General features: G+C 42.0%; 1 protein-coding gene across 4 annotated transcripts in view; it reads right to left on the bottom strand.

Moving 5' to 3' along the window:
* LOC124596243 (COMM domain-containing protein 2) overlaps positions 1-16,686 on the bottom strand; it is a 41,129-nt gene extending 24,443 nt beyond the window's left edge. Inside the window, exons 1-4 of one of the 4 annotated variants that reach the window (XM_047135307.1) lie at positions 16,432-16,680; positions 13,500-13,739; positions 6,110-6,187; positions 5,943-6,025 (exon numbers count right to left, since the gene is read on the bottom strand). In XM_047135307.1, the coding sequence (XP_046991263.1) occupies positions 5,943-6,025; positions 6,110-6,187; positions 13,500-13,536 (198 nt within the window). In that variant the 5' untranslated portion in view covers positions 13,537-13,739; positions 16,432-16,680. Of the gene's footprint in view, positions 1-5,942; positions 6,026-6,109; positions 6,188-13,499; positions 13,746-16,431 lie in introns of those variants that run through there. The other 3 variants (XM_047135310.1, XM_047135306.1, XM_047135309.1) reach the window with 3 other exon arrangements.
* Between the last annotated feature and the right edge of the window lie 308 nt (positions 16,687-16,994).

Raw genomic sequence — 16,994 nt, 5'->3', positions numbered from 1 at the left:
TGAATAGGATTGGGGAGAAGAGAAGTTTGTGGCACAACTTGACTAGAAGAAGGGATCGGTTGGTAGGACATGTTTTGAGGCATCAAGGGATCACAAATTTAGCATTGGAGGGCAGCGTGGAGGGTAAAAATCGTAGGGGGGAGACAAAGAGATGAATACACTAAGCGGATTCAGAAGGATGTAGGTTGCAGTAGGTACTGGGATATGAAAAAGCTTGCACAGGATAGAGTAGCATGGAGAGCTGCATCAAACCAGTCTCAGGACTGAAGACCACAACAACAACAATGTATTACGGGATCATTATATTGAGAGATACCTTAACAACAAGGAAGAAAACTGCCTTGAAATGCATGATGCTGTCATCTACCACAAACAACAGTGATGATGAAAATGAAGTATCAGTCAAAACATATAGGAAATTAGCTAACACAGTCTTTGGATGGCCCACGTTAACCTCGTCACAATTCTAGCAAACTTGTATTGTCAACCAATTTTACAAATAAAATTACTGACTTTTCCTGTTTCCATTCACTAATGTGTTATGGGATCATCATACTGAGAGGTACCTCAACAACAAGGAAGAAGAGTTTGTTGCACAGAAGTGGGTAATAATGGTAGTTTAGAAGAAATCTCTCTAAACAACTAGCCATTCTGACAACCGCTACACAATACCACAGTGCATTTACTATCTTACAAGTTTGTTGTCACCAGTCAACCACAACTTAAAGACATTCATGAATATAATAATAGAAGTAAAAAGATTTTCACCATCCATCACTCAGCCTTAATGTGGCACAAAAAGGAGTGGTGTATTCAGACACAAAATTCTTTGAAACTTACCCAATGATGTATCTCTCTCTCTCTCTCTCTCTCTCTCTCTCTCTCTCTCTCTCTCTCTCTCTCTCACACACACACACACACACACACACACACACACACACACACACACACAGAGAGAGAGAGAGAGAGAGAGAGAGAGAGGCTACACACTGGTACAGACTAATGCAGATTGACTAATTGGAGGTCTGTACACTCGTTATAATACCTCGCGCATTCAGGTATCACTGCGTGAGTGTGATCCGCGAGGAGAAAAGGATCTACGTTAGCAGCAATCTCATTGGCTGCGTTACATATTAATACGCGGATCGGCGGAAGCAGAATTTGGTCCGTCTCTTAGGCAGTGCCATCTTGTAGTGCGGAGATGGACGAGCGCTGCGCCTGCGCTGTTGTGCTTAGCGGGGCGCGCTCTGGTGGGAAAGTTGTGTAAGCACTGACTATGCGGATCTATGTACACAACAGTTTGGGACACCCATTTTTGTGTTTGTGACAGACGAAATGAGATGTTGCTGCATATGAGCCCAGGCAGCCCAGAACATACAACTTTATTAAGTTGCTGAACAACACAACAATAGTGATTAGGTGCATAACTGGGTGCTGGCTTAGAGTCCATCACTGCATACTGTGATGCTCTACTATTGGTTGTAACTAGCCACAATCAGTGGTAGAATGAAATCCCACAAGGTGGAGAGCCTGGAGATGATGACAGAGGCAGTATCCCATAAAACGTGCCGAGGAGGCACTCGGCGAGGGACCAGTGCTTTCACATGTGGCCTGCGATACGCTTCTCAACCTTAAGCAGTGGACACTCACTGGAGGTGCCGCGAGCTGCAACCAGTATTGATATCAGAGTGACTGGAACACTTGGCAAAGGGAGCTCCGTATTAAGGGACCACAGAAAGTCAGCTATAGATCATAAGGAGCCAGGGCAACTGTTGGAGACATGAAGGAAAATAATCCTGCATGTTTATGTGTACCTGTGATCACCTGAGGCCGTGCAGCAAGCAGCCATGGACGACAACCACTCTCTGCACGTGGCTGTATGATTGTTAATAGGATCACAGACACTAGTCGTATGACACAACACCCATAGAAGAGCCTTACTGTGTCAACTGCCTGAACAGAAAGGAGACTCCACAATGTTCAGTTTGTGCAACTGTTTATAAAAATGGCTGCGGTCAAATCTGAATCTAGCTACAAGGAACAACCAGGGCCTAGAGGCTTGAAAATTGGAAAAAAGATTTTGTTGTCTGAAGAACATGGCATAAATTATTGCATAATTTTAGCTTTCTGTCCAGTTGATTGTTCTATTTTCACTGCTAGTCTTTTATCAAATCTCTAAATAGTAGATGTTATTATCCTCTGCCGTGAGTTTGGTCCACTGTTTTCGCTAGGTTTGGGAGTGGCACACTTCACCCTCAAACAGGCAGCCAGACCTATATTTTGTCTTGTTCAGCCTCTCCCCTTCACACTGAGATTGTCAGTGTAGGAGGAACTTAATAGACTGCAGGGTCTTGGTATCATTGAACCAGTCACCTCTAGCCAATGACCTACACCATTAGTTGTCATTCGCAAACTTCCAGTTTGTGTGGAGATCTGAAGTCCACCATTAACACTCAGTCGATATTGGATTCTTATCTGATTCTTCAGACCAAAAAAAGCCTCATGAAACTGGCAAGTGGTGAATGCTTTTTTCAAAAATTGATTTGGTGGAGGCGTACCTACAGTTTCCCCTGGATTCCGCTCCCCAACACCCCATTCGGGTTACATCATTACACGAGGTTGCCTTTTGGCATACCAAGTGCCCTGACTATTTTTCAGCGATTCTTAGAATAGTTAACATGCAACATCCCCTGTTGTGCAAACTGTCTAGATGACATTTTAGTCACAGGGTTCCCAAGGCAGGAACATCTTGACAACCTTTGGAGTATCTTCACTAAACTGCAAGAGGCAGGCCTTAAGTGCAACCTGCAGTCAGAGTGTTTTCAGGCAGAAGTAGAATATGTGTGTCGTCATCTTTTGAAGAACAGTGTCCATCTTACATATGATCATCTAAAGGCTATTGCCAACACTCCTACGTCACAAAACCTGAAACAATTCTAAGCATTTTTGGGAAAAGTCAGTTACTATTCAAAATTTATCTCCAATACAGTGGATGTCATTCACCGCTTAAACAACTTATGGGAGAAAGGTGTTCCTTTTGCCTGGTTGGTGGACTGCGCCAATGCATTCGCCCTATCAAGTTGCTTCTACTGCCTTCCCCGTTTCTTGGTACCTTTGCACCAAGTAAAGAGTTGGTTCTTGCCACAGACACGTCCCACTATGGACTTGGAGTGGCTTTGTCTCATAGGGAAGATGATGTATGTGAACAACCTCTGGCATATGCCTCAAAGATGTGGACAGCTACTCAAACAAATTATTTTCAAATAGAAAATGAAGCACTGGTGACTGTCTACGCAGTCTGCAAGTTCAACATTTTCCTTAGTGGAAATGAATTCCATCTCATCAACAACCATAAACTGCCTGTGGCACTTATCTGCCCCCTTTCTCTGGTTCTTGACAGGACCACACAAAGACTGCAGCAGTGGGCTTTATTTCTGAGTGTGTATCAGTGCAAGAGTCATCGTCATCTCACTGTTCATCATGCCAATGTAGATGCGCTGTCACGCTTACACATTGACCCTGACTCTGAATTTGACAAAATGGAAATTAGGTGCTTCCAAATCAATGACCATGTGCACCAGGCATTGGATAGGCTCCCACTCACAGTAAAGTGCACAGAGAAAGCCACTCAACAAGATGCAGTGCCCTGTCAGGTCTCCCATTGTGTCTCTAAAGATTGGCCCAAATGGTTATTCACTAAGGAATCAGGTTTGCTCCGCAACTTTTTCCTTCTTCGTAATCAGCTGGCGATGGTTGATTGAACACATCATCTTATCACACATTCAGACAAGGTCTACACTGTTATCCTGCCAGTCCTATGATAGCATATTCTTGCACTTCTCCACTGTGGTCATTGTGGCATAACTCATTTTAAAATGCTAGTGAAGCATTTTCTCTACTGGCCTGGAGCTGATTCACCGATTGAGAAGCTTGTCTGTGTGCACAAACAGTGTGCCAAGCATCAGGCAGCCACCACATAAACTTTTGCTCCGTGTCCCACTCCTGATCACCTGTGGGACCCAGTCCGCATTGACTGGCCCACAATTTGCATCTGCACTGTTCAGTGATTTCTGCATCTGGAGCGGTATTACCTCACATCCACACCACTTTACCCCAATCGAATGATGATGTGGAACACGTGGTGCATACATTTGGGGTGCAATTGGCAAAGTGCTTGATGGACTCGCCTGCTGATATGGCATTGTGTCTGTTCCTAAACATCAACAATGCCACCACAATAAAAGACCACAGCCCAGCAGATGCTGCTACACCTGTTCCATCCTGCGTCATGGCCTGTGGCATAGCTGCACCCTTCTTGATATGCTGTGGGCAATCCAGCCTGGGCATGCACTTTCAGTCAGTGGCCAATACGGGCACTGTCTACGGTTTTCGAGATGCACAGCTGGCAAACATTCCCTTCAGTTAGCAGCAGGTCACCTCTCTCCTACTGTCATAATTAACTCCACCCTCAGTGGGGCAACAACCCACTGCAGTCACAGCAGACACCGTCAGAGGGACCTCCTGCAGGAACCACACCCTCCCACTTCCCCCTATTCATCAGAGCCCCTGGACCGATGTTACCCAGTCATTGCAGCTTCTGTCTCTTGCCACTGCACGGTCCACAGAGGCCCCATGCGAGGGGCCATCACCGAGGCAAGTGCACCATTGTCTGGAATACAGCCGACTGCACACCTCGATGGGCTGGAGACAGCAGACAGCCAGTCCCCGCAAGGTTGGTGCCTCTGCAGATGCTGATTAGCCAATGGAAGCCAGCACTGTCACTCTGCAGTTGCCACTGCACTGCCGCCATCAACACTATCATTGTTGTCGGGACACCTGGGTGGATCGGGTGGCTTCCTTGTCTGTGCCAATCTTCCACCAGCAGCAGTCTGGCTAGTGTGGTCCTCCTTTTCTGTGCACTGATAGCCGTGGAGCCAGCTCTGCGGAAGAGAGGAGGGATGCGACGGTGCCCCCGTACAATCCACAACTGCAGCATTTGAACACGACAACAGCAGCAGCCAGATGAAGCAAATGTGCCACCATCACCCACACACAGTGTCCCGGCCAGAAAATATGAACGTGCTGGGCCACTGACAGCAGGGCCTCGCCCTCTTGCACCTTCTCCACCATATGAAATGTTCTCAAGTCAGACCAGCTCCGTGCCAGTGTGCAGTCAGTACTCAGACAGTTATTAGTTATGTTAATGTTTCTCTAACTTTGTCATTATTCGGCATGCAGTAATTAGCTGATGTAATTTTTGTGCATTTAGTAATTGTCAATAAAGAGTGTGGATATAGAAAACAAACCCTAGACTTTTGGATTAAAAGAGAGCCATCATGACTATTTATAAAATTGTAAATATGGTATAAAGCTACAATTACAATTCGAAGATAAAATCTTTTTCTGGTTAAGATTTTACATAATTATCTGAATTTGTCACTGTGTACTGCCACACAACATAATGGTAAACGTTGGACATTATTCAACTGGGTGTATTTTAAAAGTTACGAAGTTTTTAAATTACCTTAAATCATCATACTTGGCCACACTATGTATATGGATGAATTCTATAGTTGCTACTTGCTTGGTGACATTTTTAGTTACGTATGTATGATGCTGCTTGTGTTTTAACTGAACCAAGAATAGATGACTACAGTTATGGCTTTATTGGAGGATCCAGTTTAACAATCACATGAAGCTAAAATATGACAGGCAAACAGTGATCTACATATAGTACTTATTGCTTATTACTCTATTACTATTGTCTCACTACTACTTCTGTAACTCTTCTGTTACTGTGAAATATACAAATAAAGTTGAATATACTGTCAATTATTTCTCAAATGAATAACTGTGCTACTTAAAACTTTCCCTTATTCCAAATATGTCTACAAATTTTTTTCTTATGACTACTCTTCAGACATGTGCAAAGCAGGAAGTACCTCATGTTTACTGCTTTCTACAAGCAGGTTGACAAGTCCCTCAACAACATTTCGTATTGCTTCGGGCTGAACCCCAAGTTTATCTGAAAGAATCAAATATTTTTTTAAAACAAATTTGCTATATCTTTCATAAAAATTAGATAACAAGTTACTTATAAAATACTAACTTGCAGCAGTATGGTACAACTTCATGTTTGCACCTTTACGTAGGAAGTCCAGTGCCAGCTTGCAGAAGTCTTGCAGAACTGTAAAACATAAAATTTCAATACATTTATGTGAGTGGTCCCCACACACACACACACACACACACACACACACACACACACACACACTTGCTAGAAGTCAGGTGATGTGAATGTAATTAGTATATTGGTCCTGTATGACAGCCAGAAGCGTGATGCCCAGAATATGATTTTAGCATTCACACTTTTTTGCTTCCCTTCAAAAAAGGAACCACCGTAAATTATTTATGAAAAACATGGAATATGAAAATTGGATAGAACATGTGTAGAAAACTTTGGACATCAGAATGTTTTATGGCAGTCAATCATAAACAATACTTCAAACTATCTGAAACCCTTAACCAGGTGTTCTGCACAAGATAAGAAATCTGATTACTGAGTGGTCCATTAAGACTACAACAATGTGAGGAGCTATCAGACAATGAAACTATATATTAGATCTATACCACCCCCTTGAATTTTTGGTTCACCTCCTTCCAATACATTAGAAATTTCAGCATGTTGTTTTACAAGAGAACCATCAACAATATAAAAGGTGAGGCAAAAGATGTTGTTGTTGTTGTTGTTGTTGTTGTGGTCTTCAGTCCAGAGACTGGTTTGATGCAGCTCACCATGCTACTCTATCCTGTGCAAGCTGCTTCATCTCCCCGTACCCACTGTAACCTACATCCTTCTGAATCTGTTTAGTGTATTCATCTCTTGGTCTCCCTCTAAGACTTTTACCCTCCACTCTGCCCTCCAATACTAAATTGGTGATCCCTTGATGCCTCAGAATATGTCCTACCAACCGATCCCGTCTTCTAGTCAAGTTGTGCCACAGATTTCCCTTCTCCCCAATTCTATTCAATACCTCCTCATTAGTTATGTGATAGACCCACCTAATCTTCAGCATTCTTCTGTAGCACCACATTTCAAAAGATTCTATTCTCTTTTTGTCTGAACTATTTATCATCCACGTTTCACTTCCATACATAGCTATACTCCATACAAAAGGCAAAAGATAGGAAAGGTTATTTACAATACTATCAAATAATTTCAAATAACCTGTCATACCACATTACATATGATGACTACACAGCATTCAACAACGTGCTCCATCGCCATCCTTGCTGAACATAAACATGTGCATTTAATCAGCTTAACAGTGAAGAACATCTGTCAGAGACAGCTAGGAGGGTCACAACTGTGCAAGAAGAGCCAACAAACCAATGCCAACACTCATTCTGTCCGTCCTCATACTGCTTCAAGTTGAGGGAATTCCAAAAATTACAGTCATTTGGATGTCCACAGCAAAGAGTGAATGATGAAAGTTGTTCCTATTAATGTTTAAAACTCCCCAAAGCAATGTAGATAATGCTCAGACAAATAATTTAATAAAGATACATGAGGCAGTAAATGTCAGGAAATACCTCAAAAGTGGATGTCAAACATTGAACGTGTGACGTCACTGTATGACTTGATGACTTGCTACTGCACTTGCAATGGTGGAGCCTGTTGGTCTGTCACACAATCATCCCAACCCAAGTCAAGTATTTACCTCAGTGTGGCTTAAGCTTATGTGTGTGACTTTAGCATTTCGTGTCATGGTTTTAGTCTTGCATCTGGTAGGCAGTATTATTATTATTTTTTTTTTTCATTTTATTAGATATCCTTGTGTCTACATTTAGGTATGATTTATTATTGTATTTAACAGCCTCATGGTCTCCACTGGTTCACTGCACAGAGCAGTACAAGAACAATCTACCATACTGCATCACAAATAAATAAACATAAGCCTCCAATTTGAATCACTAGCAGTAAATGATCTGCATATTCTTTATTAAATAAACCCTGTATAATAAAAGAAGGGACAAAAGGAAAGAAACACAAAATCAGAACAGATTTTGTTTGGTTACAGTGAGGACAATATTTCTGCAACTTCTATGTTTACAGCAGATCTCATTTACAAAAGGTGTTCAAAAACAGAGTATCCAAGCAGAGCAATGTGTAACAATGCCCCCTACCAGTGACAGTAGGATCGACAAGCCCAGTCGCTTCAAGTGCAGTGAGCTATGGGTAAGCTATGTCACCTGCCACTGTCTCATGTTTAACATTTGTCATCCATTATTGGGGTATTTCCAGACATGTGCTGAAAGAATCTCTCTTGGAGTTGAGTGTGTCAAAACTTAAGTCAAGGTTGGAATAACCTGTTGCCCTGGGGGATTTCAAGATTTTATTGCTATGTACCAGTGCTAGGTCTAGCCAGAGGAATACCCTTTAATGCTCTGCTGGTTTCCTTCACAGTGTCCTCAGATACCATCTTTCTGAGTGACTAACAAATCATTACATAGATGTATATTCACTCCTTAAGACATTGGAATGGATGTGAAGAAAAAAAAAAAAAAATTGAAAAGTAGCCAGCAGAAAATGATTCAAGATACCTTATAATAGGCACAAAAACAATGCAAGGATGGCATTCTGCAGTACCTGGATGAATTGAATGCAGAAAAGTTAATCGGCTCCCAAAGCAAAAACAGTTTCGTCCGAACACCGTAATGTGGGAACCATCCTTAATCGCACATTGTCATCTTGTTGCTGACTACAAAGACCATGTGTCTATGGTAAAGCAAACGGTTTAACACTCCAGTGGGTGCACCATGGCATACACACCGCAAATTTTAGTTTTCTGAGTGTCCACTAGCTGGTGCTAGTTGTTGGTTTCCATGGAATCTAGTATGCAATCTTCATCATAGATTGAGTGTGGAACCTCGTTTGAAATCATACATGGCCATTGTTCTGTTGCAACAGCATTGTTAACTTCAGTTCTGCCTCTGCGGTGCGATTGCCACAATGCGCCTAGTCATGTAAGTATTTGTTCAACATTACATGCTTACAATTTGTTACACACATTTTCATCATTTATTCTTGTTTAGAGTGTTAACTTGTTGTTTTGTGGGCACATTATATTTATTTCCAGGCAAAGTGATATTGTAAAGGATCCTGAAGAGAACCTATGAATTCTAGTGGAAATTTCAGAAGATGAGTTGACGTGTGATGAATCTGAATACAATTTTGATGGGGTGGTGGTGGTGGTTTTTGGGGGAAGGAGACCAGACAGCGAGGTCATCGGTCTCATCGGATTAGGGAAGGACGGGGAAGGAAGTCGGCCGTGCCCTTTGAAAGGAACCATCCCGGCATTTGCCTGGAGCGATTTAGGGAAATCACGGAAAACCTAAATCAGGATGGCCGGACGCGGGATTGAACCGTCGTCCTCCCATATGCGAGTCCAGTGTCTAACCACCTCGCTCGGTTTTGATGGGGAAAAGGAAACAACCACAGTAGTGGATCAGAACAGTCTTAGGACGAAGATGACAGTCAGGAAACAGTAGCACATGATGTTACGGAAGGTAACTATACATTTTATATTGGAAAAGATGGTGAAACAGTTTGGATTAGTCAGCCCCTACCTGCAGGGAAAACAAGTGCTAAAAACATATCCGAAATTTGCTCAGCCCGAAAGGGACTGCCAGAAATGCACTTACATCTTTAGATGCATTTTATCTTTTTATCACTAAAAACATGATAGAAGACATCGTAGCTCATACCAACAGATGGATTGAGAAAAAAAGTAATGATACCGACTATTCTAGAGCTCGCCACTGCAAAGACACTTCAGCAGAAGAAATTCATGCTCTTTTCACTGCACTTTTTTTGGCTGGCAAAAAGAAAGGACATCATGCCAACTGTTGGCATCTGATGGTACTGGTATGACTATCTTATGATCACTTTTCAGTTATAAACATTTCCTTTTTCTTCTTAGAGCAATTAGGTTTGACAATATAGAAACAAGAATTGAATGAAGGTCTACAGATAAACTGGCTCCTCTTAGTGAGTTTCACCAAGAATTTGTAAATAACTGTATTGCTCACTATAAGGTCAGTGAATTTGTGACAACTGATGAAATGCTGGAGGCTTTTAAAGACAATTGTGGGTTTGTACAGTATGTTCCATATAAGCCTGCAAAGTATGGTATCAAAATACACTCCTGGAAATGGAAAAAAGAACACATTGACACCGATGTGTCAGACCCACCATACTTGATCCGGACACTGCGAGAGGGCTGTACAAGCAATGATCACACGCACGGCACGGCGGACACACCAGGAACCGCGGTGTTGGCCGTCGAATGGCGCTAGCTGCGCAGCATTTGTGCACCGCCGCCGTCAGTGTCAGCCAGTTTGCCGTGGCATACGGAGCTCCATCGCAGTCTTTAACACTGGTAGCATGCCGCGACAGCGTGGACGTGAACCGTATGTGCAGTTGACGGACTTTGAGCGAGGGCGTATAGTGGGCATGCGGGAGGCCGGGTGGACGTACCGCCGAATTGCTCAACACGTGGGGCGTGAGGTCTCCACAGTACATCGATGTTGTCGCCAGTGGTCGGTGGAAGGTGCACGTGCCCGTCGACCTGGGACCGGACCGCAGCGACGCACGGATGCACGCCAAGACCGTAGGATCCTACGCAGTGCCGTAGGGGACCGCACCGCCACTTCCCAGTAAATTAGGGACACTGTTGCTCCTGGGGTATCGGCGAGGACCATTCGCAACCGTCTCCATGAAGCTGGGCTACGGTCCCGCACACTGTTAGGCCGTCTTCCGCTCACGCCCCAACATCGTGCAGCCCGCCTCCAGTGGTGTCGCGACAGGCGTGAATGGAGGGACGAATGGAGACGTGTCGTCTTCAGCGATGAGAGTCGCTTCTGCCTTGGTGCCAATGATGGTCGTATGCGTGTTTGGCGCCGTGCAGGTGAGCGCCACAATCAGGACTGCATACGACCAAGGCACACAGAGTCAACACCCGGCATCATGGTGTGGGGAGCGATCTCCTACACTGGCCTTACACCACTGGTGATCGTCGAGGGGACACTGAATAGTGCACGGTACATCCAAACCGTCATCGAACCCATCGTTCTACCATTCCTAGACCGGCAAGGGAACTTGCTGTTCCAACAGGACAATGCACGTCCGCATGTATCCCGTGCCACCCAACGTGCTCTAGAAGGTGTAAGTCAACTACCTTGGCCAGCAAGATCTCCGGATCTGTCCCCCATTGAGCATGTTTGGGACTGGATGAAGCGTCGTCTCACGCGGTCTGCACGTCCAGCACGAACGCTGGTCCAACTGAGGCGCCAGGTGGAAATGGCATGGCAAGCCGTTCCACAAGACTACATCCAGCATCTCTACGATCGTCTCCATGGGAGAATAGCAGCCTGCATTGCTGCGAAAGGTGGATATACACTGTACTAGTGCCGACATTGTGCATGCTCTGTTGCCTGTGTCTATGTGCCTGTGGTTCTGTCAGTGTGATCATGTGATGTATCTGACCCCGGGAATGTGTCAATAAAGTTTCCCCTTCCTGGGACAATGAATTCACGGTGTTCTTATTTCAATTTCCAGGAGTGTATATGCCCTTAGTGACACAAAAACATGTTATACCCTCAATTTCAAAGTGGCAGACAGTTCGCTTGGCCACATCTAAAATCAAATAAATCTGCAGATATTGTCAAAAGACTGGTAACTCCCACAGAGGGCATGAACAGGAATGTTACGACTTATAACTATTACACCAGTTATAGTCTAGCTCAGAATCTACAAGATAAAGTTGACCACCATCGGAACTTTGAAATAAATATTAAAAAAAAACAAGAAGGAAATTCCACCTGAATTTCAGGCTAGTAACCACAAGGGAAAGCAAATCAGCACTCAGTGGCTTTCAGTACGATTTCCGTTTATCTTCAACTGTCACTTAAAAAAAAAAAAAAAAAAATCAAAAGTGGGAAATCAGCAATAAATTTGGTCTATAACAGAACCATGGGAGGAGTGGATACTGTGGATCAGATGTGTGTGTCATACAACAAGCAGAATAACCAGGAGATGGCTGCTGGCATTATTCTATCAACATCCTGATAGCGCAGGAATAAATTTGAATGTCATCTTTAGCCACAACCACCCAGATAATAAAAACAGACGACAGCTTTTTCTAGAAAACCTATCATCTAGGACAAAGAGTGAAACTAACGAATCTTCCGAAAGATATACAAATATTCTTTGAAAAATTCAGAAAAGGAGGCCCACTTCATGACAAACCTGGAATATGTCACGTATGGGGACAACACAATAAGTCATGATGAAGACATCATGTGACAATTGTGGAAGTAATGTCTGCAAGAAGCGTTCTCGTCAGAACGTTGTGTGTTTTTCTTGTGGTACTAAAGACCAGCAGATGGAAATTTGTTCTGGCTGAAGATGTTTATTTATGTAACCTACATTAATAGAGTTGACTGATTTTTTTCTTTTACTTTTATCTGAAATAAATAATTAATGCAATGATATGCTGTTTTATTTCAGTTTTTTCCCTTTGGTTTGCCTAAAACTGAGAAAGTGAAGACGAAATTATGGTGGAAATGCCGCGGCATGCCCACTCGCGTGAAATCAGAAGGCATGCCCACCAGAGTGTTAAGCATCAAATAGGCTTCTAACAGTCAAAAAAACCATCCAGCCATGTTCAGTCTTTAACACACAACACTGGAAAATAGTGACACTTAGAAGGGTAAGGATAGAACATTGCCTATTGGCTTACAGCTTCCTCATGTCATGAGATGATCATCCAGTGTGTGAATGTTTAGGAATCACACTTTCTGTACAAGACACGTAGATACATTATTCCAATCTTGACTTATTGTCTCGAGTTCTGATATACTCAGCTCCAAGAGAAACTCTTACAGAATCAAAAACGCTTCGTCATTTCTGATAGTCATATCAAAACTGGACAATGAATCACATCAGATGCTAGTGCCTATTGCAATGTTAGTACTTTCGGATCTTGTCTTACGAAATGGAAGTGCTGATATATTCAGAGCAATGGTTCCCCAGGCTCTGTAGACAAATTCAGAGCTGGGTAACAGCAACACATGCCTGTTGAACATTGAAATAACACTGTCCACAACTTTTAAAGTTGATCTATTTAAATAGGCATTGCAGGTGGTATGCCCTTGCCTTCCTCTGAGCTTTGGACTGACTGACCAGCCAGTTACAGAGGGACCCCAAACCAATGTGCAACCAGGAATTTTTTCACATTAACAAGTGATTGTTGGAGGTGAAGGAAGCAATAAGTGACAGGAAACATCCTAGAACTGAACACCGATTGGATCCCAAACCTTTTAATTTTTAGTGAGACATTCATTGAGTCAACTAGTCAGTGGCAAATAATCTGTCATCTTCAAATAGTTCTACATGTGTATACCAAGATACCATTCATACCAAGATATTTACTTGCCTTTTCTTAATATATAGTGGTATTTTGTTCCTTCCATGTTAGAGGCTATTACACTTTCTGCTGGTGAGTTGCATTCAAATGTCTGCAGGGCTGCATAGCTGTCCCTCTTGGTCAAGTGGCATTTTGCGTTCCATTATAGGACAGGTTGTCCATTCAGCTGACAATGATCTTGGGATGGATGTCCTGTATACTGTCTCTCAGTGTTCTGACACAGCCCAGTAATTGAGGTGTCCTACATGCCTGTTAAACATCAATCCGAAAGTCCTTATACATACTGTTTTTCCGGTAAGCTGAAACCATTTAGGGGAATTGGTCACTTGAATGCAATAATTTGCAACTTCCCACCGATCAGTATCCTCAAGAATAGGCTACCAGAAGGAAAAATAGACAGCTGATACCAACCCTATTGCAATGCTGAGTTATGCCTCTAGAGTGATTAAACAAAAATTGCATGATGTCACTAACAATTCAGCCGAGTACAAATGAATGAAATCTGCATGTATGGGAAAGCAATTGTTATTTCTGAGGTATATGCATTGATTTCAAAGTGGATTGATACTCAACCATGTGTGTAGAGGCTTTAAGATATATAGAAACACTACATGCAAGTGGGAGAAAGTTCCAATCTCAGTGCAACAAATATCTGTAACACATTACATTTAGGGATGTTGTTCGACTAAGTCTACAACAACTGCCTGACACTTGCCATAAAATTCCATCAAGAACTCTCTCTGTGTGTGTGTTGTCTGGATCCTTTGATATATGGGCTAATATATATCAGTGCAGAAAAAAAAGAGTTGTTGATCATGGACTTATCAATTAATAAATCATATTTGAGTAGGAGAACAGGTAGACACAAACAGCCAGTTTTCATATGTTCACTATTCATTACAAAAATGTATTTGAGTATAAGACTTTATGTGACAACCCTGGCAGCAGGTGTCACAGAACTTACAGAATGTTATGCACACTAAATATCTCCAACACACAGCACAAATGAAGAGGACTTGTCTATAGAGGTCTCCATGAACCTTTATGTCTACAAGATCATGTGGTAGCAGCACACATTCTGACTGCCACTGCTTGTAATTCAAGGTAAGTGGAATTCATGAAGAGTGATGTATGTCATTAGAAACATAATCACTCTCTCTTTGGACCTATATATATATGCATGGGATTTGGATTAAGGATCATGTCTTGAGATCGACACATCCTGGTTTACATTAATGAGACAAAACATTATAACCACTGCCCATCACAAAATTGAATGCCAGCCAGTTGCATTGTGGATATATATCTTCTCCAACAGAGATTGCAGCTTCCAGCAGGATAACTGCCCATGTCACAAGGATGGAATCACACTACAGTGGTCTCATGAGCATGACAGTGAATGCATGCTGATTTCTTGCCTGCCAAGTATGCTTGATCTAAACCAAATGTAATATATCAGGGATGCCATCAGCTGTGTGGACTCAAACCACCAGCATGTACTATATGGAAACAGCATGACCTGTACAGGCACTCTCTCTCTCTCTCTCTCTCTCGAATCAATTATCTTCAGAATCTTCTTAGCATTGAAGAATGAAAATATTTGAGCTCCAGCCTAGATATCTTGAAATACAGCACTCTGATAAAGAGAAAAATATAGTAACTAAGATCAAAGTCTGTAACAAGGTGCCATGTTCAACAAACTTATGGTTAAAACCTCATCAAGTTAGTTTCAGTATAAAGTGAGAAACATCAATCAAAATCAAACAGCTAAACAGAGGAAAACAGGTTTTTAATGTTTTTATGCTTAATAAATTTCACTGTCTTTCAGAAGCGACAGAAGAGATGGAGTATAACATCTCATTGATACTATTCTTACTAATGAAAGTGCTATATCTCAGATGAAATTGTTGGCAATGAAAATGGCTGCGACCACATTGGAGGAAACATCCTAGATGACCTGATTTTGAGTTCATCCACAATCCTAAATGGAAGACTAGTGTCTTCGGCACATTCAGTACTGATGTACCAACATTCTGCTATTACACACATGAAACTAGACTATTCATTCTTTAAATGATTTTACTATAAGTTCTCAATGTAAAAATTTTAGTAAAACTTTGCAAAAAGCTGACAGCCAAATGCATCACATTTAAGAGATAAAAAAAAGGATATTAGTCAAAGTAATATGTTTGTCAACTGTAAAAATTATATCTGCATCTTCCCTTGTCATGGTCTCTTTTACTTCGAAATTATTTACGTTGTGTCATAACATTCCTTTCCGCATTTTTTCAATTTTATCTTTACAAACATACAATGTAAACGCCCTAATATGTCGTTCAAATAATAAACTTTGGTTGGTACTGTTCAAATTGTGGTGCTGGATATATCCCACTCTAGCCCCCTACATGCTACAGAGGTCATGACAACATATATTGTTTAGTTTATACGACAGTTTAAAATATGTGCATCTAATACTCTGGATAGATGTTCTGAAGCTGGTAAGGTTCCAATAGATGAGACAGAGTTTGCTGTTTGGAAAATCCTTCCATAAATTTTATATATATATTCGGTGGAAATATAATTTGTGCTTAAGGTAATGGCAGCGTCATATAACGAGGCTTTCTTGCACTTTTATAGTTACAACACACGAAGTATCTACTCAAAATTAACGTGGTTGCAAATGTATCAATACACAACTTTTCAATTATATTTCTCTACGAGCTGCAAGGTAATCATCTGTTATCAACAGTCTGTTAGAAAGGTGCATAAATGTTTTTAACTCCAGTTTGAGGTTGTATACCATACAATGCTTCTGATGCATCCTACGCTACTGCACACTGGATTCAGTACGCAGAGTGTAACATTACTTCAGCCGATGTCACGCGGCCAAGTACCTGTTACGAAATGAGTATGCTTTTCTGTATGAAATATGAGGGCGTACCTTGAGGAGTTTGAGCAATCAACAAACTTAAATGCTTTTTGTGGTCATCTGTTAGTGTCAGCAGCATATTGGAGGGCACTGTTATTCTGAAATACGATATGCTCGAACAAAAAATCTCTTCACACTTCTCAACTAATTATTCTTCCACTGCAGTTAAGGAACAATTTATCTGCACCCTACCCTTTATGAAGCTGACTTACTGACAGAAGACAGATGCGAAAGGTAAACAATATTTCATCAAAGTTCTTATACATCCATCAGCAAAGATGCCCTACTAACTTTACAAACTGTTGCTGGCAAGGCAGGTTCGCAACCTGCGTGAATGGATCACTCGATGTTAGTAACTTATGACAGAATTGGTTTTCACCTTTATTGCACCTTGTTATGGAACGAGTATGCACTTGTGCTCTGAGAATGATGATACTTCTTGCCACTGAGTGCCAGGCGTTTCACAATGATTTGCAGAGTATGGATGCCGATGTCGATGAGTAGGCGTACTCTTTGAACTCGTAGTGGTTAGAGCATTCTTTCTTGCTATTGCTAAAAATTGAACTGTAGTAGCT

This window comes from Schistocerca americana, chromosome 2, assembly GCF_021461395.2.
Source record: "Schistocerca americana isolate TAMUIC-IGC-003095 chromosome 2, iqSchAmer2.1, whole genome shotgun sequence".
Lineage (NCBI taxonomy): Eukaryota > Metazoa > Arthropoda > Insecta > Orthoptera > Acrididae > Schistocerca > Schistocerca americana.
Note: the sequence above shows the minus strand (reverse complement) of the source record. Positions and strands in the feature narration are given on the sequence as shown.